The sequence below is a fragment of the Podarcis bocagei genome, assembly GCF_964188305.1.
Source record: "Podarcis bocagei genome assembly, chromosome: 17".
Taxonomy (NCBI): domain Eukaryota; kingdom Metazoa; phylum Chordata; class Lepidosauria; order Squamata; family Lacertidae; genus Podarcis; species Podarcis bocagei.
The window spans coordinates 41,387,227-41,403,543 of NC_138143.1; the positions used below are offsets into that span (position 1 = coordinate 41,387,227).

General features: G+C 45.4%; 1 protein-coding gene across 1 annotated transcript; it reads right to left on the reverse strand.

Moving 5' to 3' along the window:
- Nucleotides 1-5,933, reverse strand: TENT5C (terminal nucleotidyltransferase 5C). The gene is made up of 2 exons (XM_081177287.1): nucleotides 5,751-5,933; nucleotides 1-2,386 (listed from the first exon to the last, which is right to left on the reverse strand). The coding sequence occupies exon 2, from the start codon at nucleotides 2,362-2,364 to the stop codon at nucleotides 1,201-1,203; it is 1,164 nt and encodes a 387-aa protein (XP_081033413.1). The 5' UTR covers nucleotides 2,365-2,386; nucleotides 5,751-5,933; the 3' UTR covers nucleotides 1-1,200.
- Nucleotides 5,934-16,317: the final 10,384 nt, after the last annotated feature.

Genomic DNA, 16,317 nt, shown 5'->3' on the forward strand with positions numbered 1-16,317 from the left:
TGTTACCTATTAACAGGACATCTTTGCAGGATCCTTTCTTAAAGGCAGGCTCTTTAAACACCACATGTGAGAACGGACCCACTTATATACTTTGAGGCTTGCGGGCGGGGGGGGGGGCACACAACTGACCTTTGGCCAAAAATATCATTTTTAAATAAATGATACTTAAAAAAATAATTATTAATGAACCCAGTTTTCAAGGGGAATCCCCCTGAAAACAAGAAAATCCATGTTATAGAAACCCTCTTCCAGCCCAGGCCATCCGCAAGCTTGGAACAATTATTTCAAGTGAGGTTTTTTACCAATTTGTCTTCAACAATACTGCTGTACTCTAGAAATCCCTAACTATGCACACTTACAAGCCAATGGTACAGTACATAAACATAACAAAGTAAAGCCATCCCAGTTTCCTACTGATCAGACTTGTGACATCAGAGACTTAGGAAGATCCTGCAGTTTCAGCTGAACTCTGGGGGGGGGGCAGAAGTATTCCATATTTCCCTGGCAGGTCAGTCCAAACACCAGTGGAAAATAATATATTAAACTTAAGTTTCATAATCACCATATATTTTCTAGTATTTTGCTTTTTTAAAAAAAACAGCTTGACTTGGGTTCTTAGAATTCCTGCATCATGTAATTTAGGATAGCCTTATTTTCTTTAAACTAAAAGGGACAGTTTTGACAGACGTCATTATCCTCTCCAAACTGAAATCCATTCTTTAGTCCTGCTACAGCAGCAATGAGTCAACTGCTAATTTAAGACTTTCTGAGGGAAAAGAAAATGGCTTCAGTCCTGTATACAGTTCAGAAGCTGCTTCAGTCCTATTGACTTTGAACAGCCTAATGTCATACAGGACTGTAGCTATGATCTTCCATAGTCATATCAGCCTAATCCTCATTATTTGCAAAGATAACTTAATTCAAACTTCAGAAGACAACATGGCATGGAAGCAATCGAGCAGTTACTACTGCTCTGGCTTTGTCCCAACAGCATCTTTCTATCTTCAGTTTTAAGAAGTTTTGGGGAACAGAATTGGGACAGTTCTCCCGGGGAGAGGAGAGGAGAGGCAAGGAAACTAGGAAAGATGAGGCCCACTCTATGGGTTGACCAAGGCTATTTAAGGAACGAGGAAAGAGAACCAGGAGCCATTCGATTGGTGTGAGTTGGTTGGGGGGCTTTGAAAAATAGGAAGCTCAAAATCAGTTACAAGGCAGCCAGGTAGGATGAGACTGGCCATATGTATCTGCAAGGTAGTAGCTGCTGAAGTTTGCATCACTGGTATACGGAGCTGGCTGGTAGTAGCAGGTGACATTGGTGGCATTGGGGATGAGGTTTTGCTCTACCAGCACTCTGAGCGCCAGAAGGGAGATGAGGTTCAGTATCTGCCTTCGCTCATGTCCCATGAGGCACACCGTACTCTCGTTGACTACTTCGCGCAAGGTCATTAGGTAGTCATATTTGCTTCTGTCCTCTTCGGCAAAGTGGTTCAGGAGGTATGTCTCCAACTTGCGTTTCTGCTCTAGAATGTCTGGGAAGTCTATGAAGAACCTAGAACACATGTAACGCTCGAGGGTTTTTATCTCCTCTTTGTCCATGGGCTTGAAGTCCCTCACAAGCAGATTGCTGTACTTCAAGAGACCTCCTCCTCGGATCTCCTCGGGGTTCTTGGTGGCTATCAGCCTGTTCTTCAGGTGATCCAAGGCTGCCTCAAAGTCACCATACATGCTTTCCCCAATCACAGTTGGGTGGAAATGCTCACACATTGGGTTCTCTGAGCAATCATAGAAGAAGAGCAGAGAGTCTAGTATTATCTGAAAAGAGTCCACGCTAAATTCAAACTGCCGCCTTATACGATCCACAAACTTGAGCTCTACATTCCTGCCATGCTTGTTGAAGAGAGAGATTAGACTCCATCGGTCAATATCGGTGCACACTTTCACCAGCTTCTCAATATAGGCTTCCTTAAGGGTCATGGGGCTAATTTTTACGGTGTTGACACCTTCAGGCAAGAATTTTAAGAGGGACTGCAAAACCACATCTCTGACCAACTGGAACTCGGTCTCACTTGGGAGACATACTTGAAAGATAAGGTCTAGATCCTTACAACCCAGTCCATTGTCTTTGACCAAGACATGACCTGCCACGGAACCATTCAGACGGACGTCGTGCACCTTAATGTTTGCTTCACTTAGCCTGCGGCGAACAGTTTGGACAATATCCTTCAGAGTTATTTTCAGAGTCGGAAAGTTGCCTCTTCCGTGAATTGGCACCACCTCGGACAGGACCTCATGAAGACGACTGACCTGATCCCAGCTGAGCACACTGCGGGACAAGGAATCAGCATTTGGTCTGTTGTCTGCCATTGTAGATTGATCTTTTAAGTAACTAAAAAAAAAGAAAGGGGGGGGGGAGGAAAAGAACATGTTAATCAGACCATCCAGTTACAGCAACAGGGTACAGCAAATATGAGAGACTGCAGTTGGTTTGGGAAGCCCTTCATGGAAAGAGCTGGGAGCCTGGCAACTTATTCTGTGCACCACCAGACTTGCTGTGGTTCACGGGTTCAGTCCAAGTCACCCAGGTTAGCTCCATTAATACCAATGGAAGGATGGACTGTGTTGACCTTCCTTTGAAGCCAGTTTATCTGCAGTATATTCTAAGCTTTTACATTTTATCTCCCAAGCTTTCTAAATGTTCAAAGCAGCAAATGCTCATTTGTTGTGAGCAATACAAACACCTTCCCTTAAAATACTCTGAATATAGAATAGGGTTGTACCTTAGATTTATGGTCTCATTACCTTTTCTGTCTACCCCCCCCCCAATTATCCCACACCACCACCACCCCTCCCTCCCTCACCACACAAATCCCTATATTCCGGGTTTAGTTACTATGGCTGAGTTCTTTGAAGAAGAAGAGTTTGGATTTGATGTCCCGCCTTTCACTCCCCTTCAGGAGTCTCAAAGCGGCTCACATTCTCCTTTCCCTTCCTCCCCCACAACAAACACTCTGTGAGGTGAGTGGGGCTGAGAGACTTCAAAGAAGTGTGACTGGCCCAAGGTCACCCAGCAGCTGCATGTGGAGGAGCGGAGACGCGAACCCGGTTACCCAGATTACATGACTACCGCTCTTAACCATTACACCACACTGGCTCTCTTTGGAGTTTGAGCATTCTCTACCACACAACTACTGCACGAGGGCAGTTTCTAGAGAGTCCCAGTCAACAATCCAGAGCTCATTCATTTACTAAGATGCAGAAGTTCACATACCACAACATCTTGACAGGAAGAATACCTGACAACACAGAACCTCTCCTCTTTTCTCCCACACCCTATTTTATTATAATTTCTTCCATGTCCAATTACAGTATGGTGGTGGTGTTGTTTTGCTCCAAATGTTGCTTTTAAAACCTTTGAAATATTTTAAAGAGGGAAACTGGTGTTGGGTGCCCTCTCCAAAGGACCTGCTACTTGGGAAAAATATATTTTAGTATCCTTGTTGCCAGTCAGACGATTAGACTCTGACTTGGGCTTGGGCACTGACTGAGGACAAAAATCAATATACATGCTAAACCCTCTCCCCCTTCACAGGTGCAGGCACATGAACACTGGGTGTGCAATGAACATGGACTGCCATTTTACATGCTACTGCTAGTTTGAACAAACCAACACAGCATGTCACAGAGACGAGGCTTCACCAATGTGTACTGTAATGGCAGTGCCAGAGAGATGTTCAGGCAGTGATCCTTTGCGCAAGGTTAGAAGTACTTGGCTAGAAGCACAGGAAAATGCAGTTTTCCAGTACTTGGCAGCTGAACACAGGGGAGGTAGAACAACTGTAACACCCACCTGTGGCTTGCAAGTCTTATTTAAAGGTAAAGGGACCCCTGACCATTAGGTCCAGTCGTGGCTGACTCTGGGGTTGCGGCGCTCATCTCGCTTTACTGGCCGAGGGAGCTGGCATACAGCTTCCGGGTCATGTGGCCAGCATGACTAAGCCGCTTCTGGCGAACCAGAGCAGCGCACGGAAACGCCGTTTACCTTCCCGCTGGAGTGGTACCTATTTATCTACTTGCACTTTTTGGCGTCCTTCAAACTGCTAGGTTGGCAGGAGCAGAGACTGAGCAACGGGAGCTCACCCCGTCGCGGGGATTCGAACCGCCGACCTTCTGATCGGCAAGTCCTGGGCTCTGTGGTTTAACCCACATGGCTAATTGAGGCAGGGGGAAATAAGAGCAAGGAAGAAACCCTAATGTTTTTATGGGTGCTAGGTACACAAATGGGATGCCTTTCCCTGCCTCTTAACCACTCCCCGTCACACCTAGGAATGGCAACAGTTCTCTATATAGCCAGACCCTCAAAAGAGGGCTGGTTAGTGGCAGACGCAAAAGGCTAGCGAGACCCAGAAACAAGATGCAGGGGAAACAGGAGGCAGCCTTCTTAGGAACAAAAGGGGGAAAGCCAAGAGCCTTACGGCCCTGAGATATCAACATATTAGTGTGCAAGCTTGGCCCAATCCGTCATAATTTCTGTTCACAACCAGGCAAGTTTCAGAACTCTTTTCAGGGCATTTTCGAAATTAGAAAAACGAACAGGAATGGAGTGGCAGGTGCTTCCTTAACTGCCGTGGTAAAACAAAACAACAACCCCCCCCCCACACACCTACAAGCTTTCTATCACATGTGGCCTGTGCCCCAGTGGGAAAAGGAATCAAAGTTGGAATGGGCACCCAGAGTCATCTAGTCCACCCCCATATGCAGGAATTTTAACAGACTGGCCCTCATCCAAATTGAAACCATACCAGACCCGGCTTAGTCTTGAATGTGTGCTAACAGTGTTACTGCTGTGGCAACCAAAGGTTAAGTTACATATTTCAACCAGACCTAGTGATAGGACACCCAAGAACAACATGGAAACTTTTTCTGGTGTTTTCAAGGCAGTTTTGCAATGTCTTTGTGATTAAGTTTGTACCTCCAGTAACATTTGGAGCGTCCCAAGTTCCCCACTCTGAACTAAAGACCCATCACGAACTTTTCTTGGTCTCTTCTCCACACCCCTTTTCTATTTAACTTGGTGTGAAGAAGAGAGATATGCAAGGGGGCTGTGCAACAAAAGAACTTGCTTGCGGTTTTTAGCTGACTAAGACACTGTCACTACTGGGGCTTCCTCCCCTTTAAAAAACAGGAAAAAAAACTCCTAACATTATTGCGTGCGTTTACTCAGAAGCATGCCACAGCAATTTCGGTGGCCCTTACTCCCAAGTAGATTGCATTTAGGAAAACAAGCCGCATCTTGAAGAATGTGTGTCACAGCAGAGCAAGGCGTTGGAATAAGAACAGACCGCATACGAGTGCAGGGACGGTCGTGCGGATGGGAAGACCCGCAATTTCCCATGCTTCCTCTATTAAAAACTCCATGCAAGCAGGAAAGCGGAGCGAACCAGATAGCAAAAACCCACGCAACCCCTTCTTTCCCTGATGCGCTAGCTTTCTGTTTGCAGGGAGCGCGCATTAAGAGGGCGCAGCAGTTAGGGGGGGGCGGCGGCGGCTGGCACCCAGTAGTAGCGCTCGCGTCCCTTCAGCCATCCAGGCTTCCTGCCATTTACTTGGCATATAGAGGCTCAAAGGGGGGTCGCACCCCACAAAAAAACACACCCTCTGTTCCCTATGCCAAATGGGCAAAGCTCCTCCGGAGAAGGAGAAGAAGGAGAAGGCGAAAGCGCAGCCTCCCTTCGCCTCCGCGCTCCACTCACCAAAGCGCCGCAGGCTCCTCTCCAAAACGCGCAGCAACAGCAGCGGCGGCGGCCAGAGTTTTCTTGCGGGGGGCGCCCTGCGTGTCTATCTTTATAGAGACCCGCCTTCCATCCGGACCCCGCCCCGCCAGCCGGAGGCGAAGGGAGAAGCTCCCTCCTCGGGTTCCTCCAGCCCAGATCAATTGACTGGGCGTTCCTCTTTCGCTCCGCTGCCAAGCTGGTTTGAAGCCGGAGTAGAGGCTGAGTGAGATCGGAGTAAGCCAAAGCCACCTGCAGGTGTCGTTGGGTTTGGGTTTGTTTTAAGGGAAGGCACACCTCTGAAATGCAGTTCTTTACATAAGCATCCCCATAGGCAGTCCAGTGGCCTGAGGTCTTCCCAGCATCCACGCTTTCCCCCAGGTATAGGATGAGACCGCTTCTGTTTCCTGGAGTCTAAGCAGTGATTGGGTTGCCATGAGAAGCAGAAAACATCGGTGGCTGCCTTTGGGATGGGTCGAGGGGAGTGCATGCTGCAGGAATTTTTGATAATTCATGATTCTGTAAATAAAGAGATACTTTTTAGCTCCAATTTGGGGCTGCCCTAAGGCCAGTCATCCTATGAAATTAACCAGCATCACTTTGTATGACTTAAGACTTACTCAGACACCAGATGGTTTGTACAGGATACTAAGTGCTTTATTAAAGCCGGGAAAAACTCGCAGCTTCTATTTTTAAAGGCATAAATGGCTGATAACGAGAAATGGAGCGGAGGTTTCTGGTCGCACACTCGTGAACATAACTTGTGATTGGTGGTGAATGCACATTAATTGAAAGAGGAGGGGAGCTGACTCCCCAGGAAGAATTAAAGCATGTTAAAATGTGTGTTACTTCAATTGGGAAACCTATCAAGCTTCCACGTTTTACAGCTTTTCCGCTGCTGCAAAATGCTAGACTCTAGAGCAAAAAACAAACCAAACTTATCTGAAAGACGAAAGAAAGAAATACTCTGAACACGTGCAGTTTAGCATTTTAAACTCACTTAAGCCACAGCACATTACAGGTATAAAATGGAGCATGCTTCTGCTACCCTGATGTTAAACACATTTTCATGGGATGAGCACAATTCTGTAGGAAAAGATATGTGTTTAAAATAAAATAAAAGTTCGTTTTTTTAAGCTGGAAATGCTGGCAGGTTCAAAGGTGGTGTTATGTAGTACTGAATTGCTTTGATGTATGTATGAATGAATGACAGTCTGCACATACTCATATTAAAAAGGAGTTCTTTATTTCAAACATGCCAATAAACAAGGTGGTGAGCTTATACAGAAACAGCAGAAATTCAAACAACGAGCGGTTTTGTCATTAATATTTTTATTTTAACCATAACAAGAGAGTTAAAGAATTAAAATGCAAGTCCTTTAAAATTGTTGCTTCAGTTCCTATGTATAGATTGCTCCTCAGTGAAGAAAACGGATAACACCTAAATAAGCAGCAAAGGGGGGAAATTAATCGCTGTTCCTTAACCTGATTTCCAGGTACTCAGCTGTCAAGTTATGTCCTTTTTGTAATTTGGGGAAATGATGAGAGATTTAACATTCTTGACTTCAAGAATGTCAGCTATACATGTGGCCAAATAAAACAATGTGATACTTGAGTTTCGGTGTGATAAGAAATCAAGAACATCTCTTTAAATGTATTTATAGTCCAATCCTATACATGTATGCTTACTCATAAAGGTAAAGGTAAAGGGACCCCTGACCATTAGGTCCAGTCGTGACCGACTCTGGGGTTGCAGCACTCATCTCGCTTTATTGGCCGAGGCAGCCGGCGTACAGCTTCCGGGTCATGTGGACAGCATGACTAAGCCACTTCTGGCGAACCAGAGCAGCGCACGGAAATGCTGTTTACCTTCCCGCTGGAGCGGCACCTATTTATCTACTTGCACTTTGACGTGCTTTCGAACTGCTAGGTGGGCAGGAGCAAGGACCGAGCAACGGGAGCTCACCCTGTCACGGGGATTCAAACCACCAACCTTCTGATTGGCAAGTCCTAGGCTCTGTGGTTTAACCCACAGCGCCACCTGTGTCCCATGCTTACTCATAAGAAAGAGCTATTGTGCTCAAAGGGGCTTAAGTTTGCAACTCTCAGTCTCCATAGGACCTACAGGAGTGCAAGCCTTTACATATCTTCGCAGATGTAAGCCCCACACCTTTCCTTGGTACTTACTCCTAGGTAAATGATATATACAGGATTGTCTTACTCCCTAGAAAGTGTTTTTGGGTTGCGGCATAAAGGAAATAAGACTCTCCACTTTGCAAAAGCTCCCTAGTCCATTAGGAAGAGAAGGGGTGTGGTGGATCTCAACTTCTATAACTAACACACATACAGAAGCAAAGAAAGCTAATGTTGGTCCTAAAACATTGCCTTATAAGTTCTGACTTTAAATTCTCTCCTCTCTTCCCCGGTGATAGCCAGAAGCCCCCCAACCCTCTTGCGCTTTCTTCCCTAGTAGCTCACTCCCCTCTCCTCCCTTCCTGGCTTAACAGGCAGCAAAGGAAGCATACAGTTTATTTATTTCTTTATAATTATAGTTTGCAGTTGCTGGCATCTGTCTGCCTTGAGAGGCAATGGAAGAGTGCGCCATGGCAGGGTGGGTAAAGTCAAACCACTGGAGAATCACAGCGCCTGCTGTGGCTGTAGATGAGAGAGACATGTTTAATTGCAGGTGAGGCAGATGAAGGCAGCCAGTTTCGCTGATATAGATGCGTTTCTTTTTTTCTGCACTCCTCCCAGCGGTCATTTCCAGCGGGTTTAAAGTAAGAGTGTAATTTTATTGTCTCATCTTCATTTTGTAAACCACTTTGAGGGGTTTTGTTTTTAAACAATCAAGCGTGGTATAAAGCTCATGAAATAAGTGAATGAATGAATAAATGCATAAATAAATGCATAAATAAATAAATAAATAAATAAATAGTTAGTTTTAAAGGTACCATGAGACTTGTCTCTACAAACCCATTGCTACCACTGTGCAATTCAGCCTAACATACCTTACAGAGTTGTTGTGCAGACTAAATGAGGAGGGGGAAAACTATGTGCACCACTTTAAGTTCCTTGGAGAGAAAAAAAGGTGGGATAGAAATGCAAATATTAATAACCATAATCAGATTTATTTTTTTATATTTAAAAAAAAATGCTTCCAGGAATTCTGGGGAAATAAAGAGGGCAGTTGGCTGGGTTGCTGCATTGGTTTGTGGCTAACTTCATAACAAAATTGGTGGAGGAGGAAGGATGTGATCCTCTGATGCTGTATCAGGCTAGATCACCTGTTCCAAGGTTGTTGTATGGGGGCACATGGGCTGAGAGCCATTGTTCTAACTGCAGAAGAAGCAATTGCCTGGCAACAGCTTGTCATAAACTTCTGGAGGACAGCTGCCACCTGAACCTTCTTGGTCTGCAGGTAATAGAAGAGTCCTATAGGTGGTAGATGAGCCTTTAAATTTTGAAGGATACTGCTTCCTTGCAGCTTAAAGGACATGGGGCGGGGCAGGGACAGGACCTGACTCCCAAAGCAAGCATCCTTAGGCACATGTTAAAGGTAAAGGTAAAGGGACCCCTGACCATTAGGTCCAGTCGTGGCCGACTCTGAGGTTGCAGCGCTCATCTCGCTTTATTGGCCGAGGGAGCCGGCGTACAGCTTCCGGGTCATGTGGCCAGCATGACTAAGCCGCTTCTGGCAAACCAGAGCAGCGCACGGAAACGCCGTTTACCTTCCCGCCGGAGTGGTACCTATTTATCTACTTGCACTTTGATGTGCTTTCGAACTGCTAGGTTGGCAGGAGCTGGGACCGAGCAACGGGAGCTCACCCCGTCGCGGGGATTTGAACCACCGACCTTCTGATTGGCAAGTCCTAGGCTCTGTGGTTTAACCCACAGCGCCACCCGCGTCCCTTTAGAAACGGTGTAAAAAAGAAGTGGGAAGGGATTAGCTAAACTAGCCCCACAAGCACTACAGTGGGGATGGGGGGTGAGTAGAATTTAGACCAAAAAGTGCTGATCTCTGAGTTATCAGTGTTTCCAAACCTAATTTCTTTTAACAATAGCATCAAGAAAACACTTATTTTCCCCTTTTCTAAATCAGGTTATTGGAACAAAGGATGTGGTTTAGGATTGGATTTTTGTATGGAAGGACTGTGAACTTGTCTGCTGCTGCTGACAAACTCCTGGCCCAAACATATGCCCATTGGCATCCTGTTCCTTAATTCAATGCCCAGCCCTATTCTGGCACTTACCAGCTTACCTCCTTTCGCTACCCCTAATTGCTGTGTAAGTCATCTAACCCAATGAAGTGTTACGGAATATTCAAAAGCTTGCATGTTGTTTTATGATATTTTCGTTTGTTTGATAAGTACAGTGGTACCTTGGGTTAAGAACTTAATTCGTTCTGGAGGTCTGTTCTTAACCTGAAACTGTTCTTAACCTGAGGTACCACTTTAGCTAATGGGGCCTCCCGCTGCTGCCACGCGATTTCTGTTCTCATCCTGAAGCAAAGTTCTTAACCCGAGGTACTATTTCTGGGTTAGCGGAGTCTGTAACCTGAAGCGTCTGTAACCTGAGGTACCACTGTATATCACCGTAATATGGATTTTGGATTCTTTTTCTGATTTACAGGATTCCCCCCCCCCCAATTTGCTACATCATTCTAAGGATGAATTATAAAAGACGACTTCCACGATTTATTTGATTCTTAGATTATAAATTTTTTCACATTAAACAGAAAAGGTAAAACAAACAGGATTCATTTGTTTTATTGGAGTGTGTTTTCCCCACCGCAACTATATCTGCATGCAACCAAGGGCAGGACAAAGCAGTAAAAATGTAAATTCTGTTACAGAAATGACAGCGGTGGGAGAGTGTGGATGAAACCGAGAAAGAGCTCGTTTATTTGGGGAAGGGTTGAGAGCAAACTCAGTAAACCAGACAGCTGGTTACGGATGCAGGTGTTGAGTAAAACGAAAAGGGAGATCAGAGAAAGAAAGAAACAAACACAAAGTAACTGAAAAGCTTTGGGTCTGCAGAAGGAACGCTGCTTTTGAACATAAGACCATGTTGCAATGGTGGAAGCACATGCTGCAGCCACCTACGGTATGTTTTGGAGATGTCTGGAGGCTTCTTTAGCAAGGAAATTGGGTTCCAAAAGTGGCCACAGAAGGAGATCTAAAGGAAGCCCTGCTATTGCTGGGGTAGGGAGTGAGAGAGGAGGCAGATTGTCAGGGTTTTTTAAAGGGCTGGTCATGGAAGGCATACCTGAGAAGAAAAAGCCCATTCCCATTTATAAGGCAAGATGTGTCCTGGAAGACCATGAGCATCACATGAGGCAAGGGGTGAAGACACATGACACCCCTACCCCACCCAACAAGACCTTTCAACAGAATATGATGATTAGATCAACTCCTCCATCTATCCCTTGAATGAAGTCTGTTCTGGGAGTGATGGGGTTGGTGGTGAGACCATTTTCTGTCCCACTGGTGCTCTCTAGAATGGAAGGGATAATGGCCAGACTGCTCATAGAAAGAGACCTTGGTAGTGCCAGATTTAGGGCAGGATGGGTCATTCCCCGGCACAGGGCACTGAACCAAAGGGGTGCAAAACTGAGAAAGTCCATGATTGAGAAGATCCGTTTGGGGGTGCCAAATTTTGGGCTTGCTCATACTACCAAAGAGGGCCAAAGTCCACCCCTCTCCTAGGGTTCGGAGGACAAACTGTAAGGCTTCAAGATGCAATAGTCCAATGTATCTTTGATCCATTTGAGGAATTCAGAGATTATGGTTTCCCCTTCAAAGGTAGGAGGAGGAGCATGCTGGTCACCTCACGGTGGCTTTCTACAGCATCCCCCACCTTTTGAGGCCAGTGGGCACATCTGGAATTTTGAGAGAGTTCTGTGGGCTCTAGTATTCCTGGTTTATATCATAGAAATGCCTGAAGAACTTTGTTAATAGAGATGCTACCTTTCCTTTCCTTTTTTTAAAAAATTGTTCCACTTATTTATACAAAGAGCAACAATCAACAGTCAACAAGCTTACTACCTGAATCCCCAGCAGAAGCACAAAGTGTCCATTAAATTACCCTAGATCAAACTTTTTAGTCCTTTCTTTCAGTTTTTAAATGAAGATTTCATTCCACAAGGTGCCATGTGGCACTGGACGCCTGTAACCATGTTCTATCAATATTGCATATGTAAGAAAGCTATGCCAAATTGATTGAAAGGTAGCGGTTTCATTGTCTCTTCGACTCTCTTGGACAGGGGCTGTCAATTTATCCATTAGTTTTAAGCCCTAAAGTTGTAAGATCCAGATCTCAAACAGGTCTACATTTAGCGTCTTCCAATACCTTGCAATAGTAAGCTTTGCTGCAGTCGGGTGAGTAATGAGATCCTTGTGGGAAAGTTGTTGGACAGTTTCTGAATGGTATGATAGGAGTGTTATTTAGGATCCAAAGGGGTATCTTGTTTTGTGATAAGGGCTGCTTCATGAAAAACTTTTTTTCCCCAAACACAAAGACTTTGGGGCATTGCAACCACATGTGAATAAACGAACCACACATAGCTGATACGTTTTTAGTCATTTTAGTTTTCAAAAAGGGTATATATACAATTGGCGCATGATTTTGAGTGTGTTTTCCTGGATTCTTATGGCGACAGATTTGAAGGGGCCTTTAGCCATATTCTGCTTCATAAAGTATAATCTAATGGCTCACCCAGATCTTATCCCTATTGTGCTTTTAAAGTTGTGAGAGGTGACAGCATTTGAGAGTTCAGTGCTCCATAAATTTGGGAAACAAGACCTTTACCTAGTGAATTATAAATGAGCACAATATTTTCAAAAGGAGTCAATTTATGTTATAATGCCCATTTTGGACTCTTTGTTGACTTAGGAAATGCCGGACCTGGTATATTGCAAACCAATTACAGTGGTACCTTGGTTTGCGAACTCGCCTCGGAAGTCGAACATGCCACATGGCTTCTGTATTGAGTTTTCCATCTTGAGGCTTCCGCACTGAGTTTTCGGTTTTCAAACGTTTCGGAACTCAAATGGTCTTCCGGAATGGATTACGTTTGAAAACCGAGGTACCACTGTACTTGATACTGCAGTTGATTTTAACACAGGTTCTGTAAGACATTGTTGATCTGTATAAAAATATTTAGCCAGAAAATCCCCACTCTGTCCCATTATCCAAATATTTTAATCCTATCTTCATTATTATGGGAAGTTATGGGGTGTTAGGGCAGACCCTCCAAATGTCCCTATCTTCCAGTGACACCCCTGATTTAGAGAAGCCGTCCTGGTTTCTGATTTGATCCCAGAATGCCCCACCTTTCCTTAGGAAATCCCTAAAGAACATCATTGGATAAATGTTGTAGGGTATGGAGTTATCCAACCCCTAAGCCTTCTGAAGGCAATCCTGTATAGGGAAAGTTTTTTTTAATGTTTTACTGTGTTTTTATATATGTTGGAAGCTGCCCAGAGTGACTGGGGCAACCGAGTAAGGTGTGTGGGATATAAATAGTAAAATTATCATTATGGAATGGGACGAAGCTATTTTCATCGGAGAAATGTTGGAGGGTATGTTAGGGGAGGGAGAGTACCTCTTGTGAGGGACATGTCGTGCTTCTTCTGGGGTAATCTGTCCACCTTTGGTACCGACCCCGCACTCAGATCTCACTTGACTGTGGCTCATAGAAACTACAGTGGTACCTCAGGTTAAGAACTTAATTTGTTCCGGAGGTCCTGAAACTGTTCTTAACCTGAAGCACCACTTTAGCTAATGGGACCTCCTGCTGCTGCCTCGCTGCCGGAGCACAATTCCTGTTCTCATCCTGAAGCAAAGTTCTTAACCTGAGGTAATATTTCTGGGTTAGCGGAGTCTGTAACCTGAAGTGTATGTAACCTGAAACATCTGTAACCTGAGGTACCACTGTATTGGCATGCGACAGTAGCCACACCCTGGGAATGGCTTCAAGTAGCTGGCTAAACCATGTACAGTGGTGCCTCGCAAGACGAAAATAATCCGTTCCGCGAGTCTTTTCGTCTTGCGGTTTTTTCGTCTTGCGAAGCAAGCCCATTAGCGGCTTAGCGCTATTAGTGGCTTAGCGGATCAGCTGATAAGCGGCTTAGCGGATTAGCTGATAAGCGGCTTAGCGGATCAGCTGATAAGCGGCTTAGCGGATCAGCGGATCAGCTGATAGGCGGCTTAGTGGATAAGCTGTTAAGCGGCTTAGCGGATCAGCTGATAAGCGGCTTAGCGGATCAGTTGATAAGCGGCTTAGGATCAGCTGATAAGCGGCTTAGCGGCTTGGGAAAAAGGGGGGGAGGAAACCCCCCTGCGCAGGAACTCGCAATACATTGTCGTCTTGCGAAGCAAGCCCATAGGAAATTCGTTTTGCGAAGCACCTCCAAAACGGAAAACCCTTTCGTCTAGCGGGTTTTCCATCTTGCGAGGCATTCATCTTGCGGGGCACCACTGTAATGGTAGCCAATGGGTCTCAAACCCTCAGTGACTTAGGGATTTCCCCTGAATGGGGCGACAGACTCTGGCGCATTGAGCAGATGAGACCAAGAGTGGGTCCAATGGTCAGAAAATGCTGAGAACTACACAACTCTGGAGTCTCTAAGAAGTGAGCAGCCACGACTGCCGTGAGGATCCTTGTGGCCCAAAAGGGGAAATCTCAAGAGTTACCAACCCTAATGCAGTGGCAGACGAAATTATTTGAGTATGTAGAATTGGCAAAAATGGGTTATAAAATTCGAGACCAAAAAGTGACAAAGTTTGAGGAGGAGTGGAGTAAATTTGTTGTGTATATACGAAATAACTGTTGAAGTTTAAAAACTGTAGCAGGGCTAACATAAATCTGGTGATGTGTATAGAATGTAATTAAGAATCTGCATGAAAGGATGTAAATTGGGAAAACTGAAGCAGGGAAGGAGGGAAGTTCGGGCGCAAAACTGCGCAGGGTAAATAAGAAGACAAAAAATGTTGAATGTAAAAGTTTTATTTAATCTTGTTTTGTTTGTGAAAATCAATAAAAAGTATTTTTAAAAAAAGAAAAGAAGAAGTGAGTGGCAGATGGGGCTCATTAACCTGGGAAGGGAGCCCATCTAGGAGAAGGAAAACTCTGATGGTAAACCTCCGCTGCCTTGTGGGGTAACTTCAGGAGAAGAAAGGTCTAAGGAGTAAACCCTACACAAATCCAGAGTGGAGTCCCTAAGACGGTTGGATGGCACCTCTTTCCGGCAACTCCTGCATCCAAGCTGGTGCCAGACCTATTGCTCTGCTTTCCTTTGGACCCCATCAGCAAGGGGTCTGAGCAGCCCAGGACCTCCATACTCACTGCCCAGGCTTGCACCCCGGGGAGGTCACTTTGGTGCGGCTATGCAGCGGCTTGACTTCACCCCCCGAAGCACACTCCATTGACTCTCAAGACAGATGCCAACAATATTGGTTAGAAAATGATCAGTGATAAATGAATAACATCATAGGCAAGATCAGAGGGGCCGATTTTGAAAGCCACTCTTTCCAGACCCTGTGGTTAGAAGTACAGTGGACGCTCAGGTTGCGAACGTGATCCGCGGGGGAGGCATGTTCACAACCCGCAGTGTTCGCAACCCGCAGCGCTGTTTCTGCGCACGCACGGGTTGTGATTCAGCGCTTTGGCGCTTCTGCACATGCGCAAAGCACGATTTAGTGTTTCTGCACATTCGCAAAGCACGATTTAGTGTTTCTGCACATGCGCGAGCACCGAAACCTGGATGTAACCTGTTCCGGTACTTCCAGGTTCAGTGCGGTGCACAACCCGAAAACATGCAACCTGAAGTGTCTGTAACCCAAGGTATGACTGCAAAGGATTAAGTAAATCATCTAAGAACAATTTATTGTTGTGGTTTAGTCGTTTAGTCATGTCCGACTCTTTGTGACCCTATGGAGCAGAGCACGCCAGGCACTCCTGTCTTCCACTGCCTCCCGCAGTTTGGTCAGACTCATGTTTGTAGCTTCCAGAGCACTGTCCCACCATCTCGTCCTCCGTCGTCCCCTTCTCCTTGTGCCCTCCATCTTTCCCAGCATCAGGGTCTTTTCCAGGGAGTCTTCTCTTCTCATGAGGTGGCCAAAGTCTTGGAGCCTCAGTTACAGATAGGTAGCTGTGTTGGTCTGCCATAGTCAAAATAAAAAAAATCCTTCCAGTAGCACCTTAAAGACCAACTAAGTTAGTTCTTGGTATGAGCTTTCGTGTGTATCTGAAGAAGTGTGCATGCACACGAAAGCTCATACCAAGAACTAACTTAGTTGGTCTTTAAGGTGCTACTGGAAGGAATTTTTTTTATTTTGGAGCATCAGCTTCAGGATCTGTCCTTCCAGTGAGCACTCAGGGCTGATTTCCTTCAGGATGGAGAGGTTGGATCTTCTTGCAGTCCATGGGACTCTCAAGAGTCTCCTCCAGCACCAGAATTCAAAAGCATCCATTCTTCGGCCATCAGCCTTCTTTATGGTCCAGCTCTCACTTCCATACATCACTACTGGGAAAACCAGAGCTTTTACT

Bases quoted from the DNA above. Each gene is read 5' to 3' on its own strand.
- TENT5C (XM_081177287.1), bottom strand. From the start codon at position 2,364: ATGGCAGACAACAGACCAAATGCTGATTCCTTGTCCCGCAGTGTGCTC.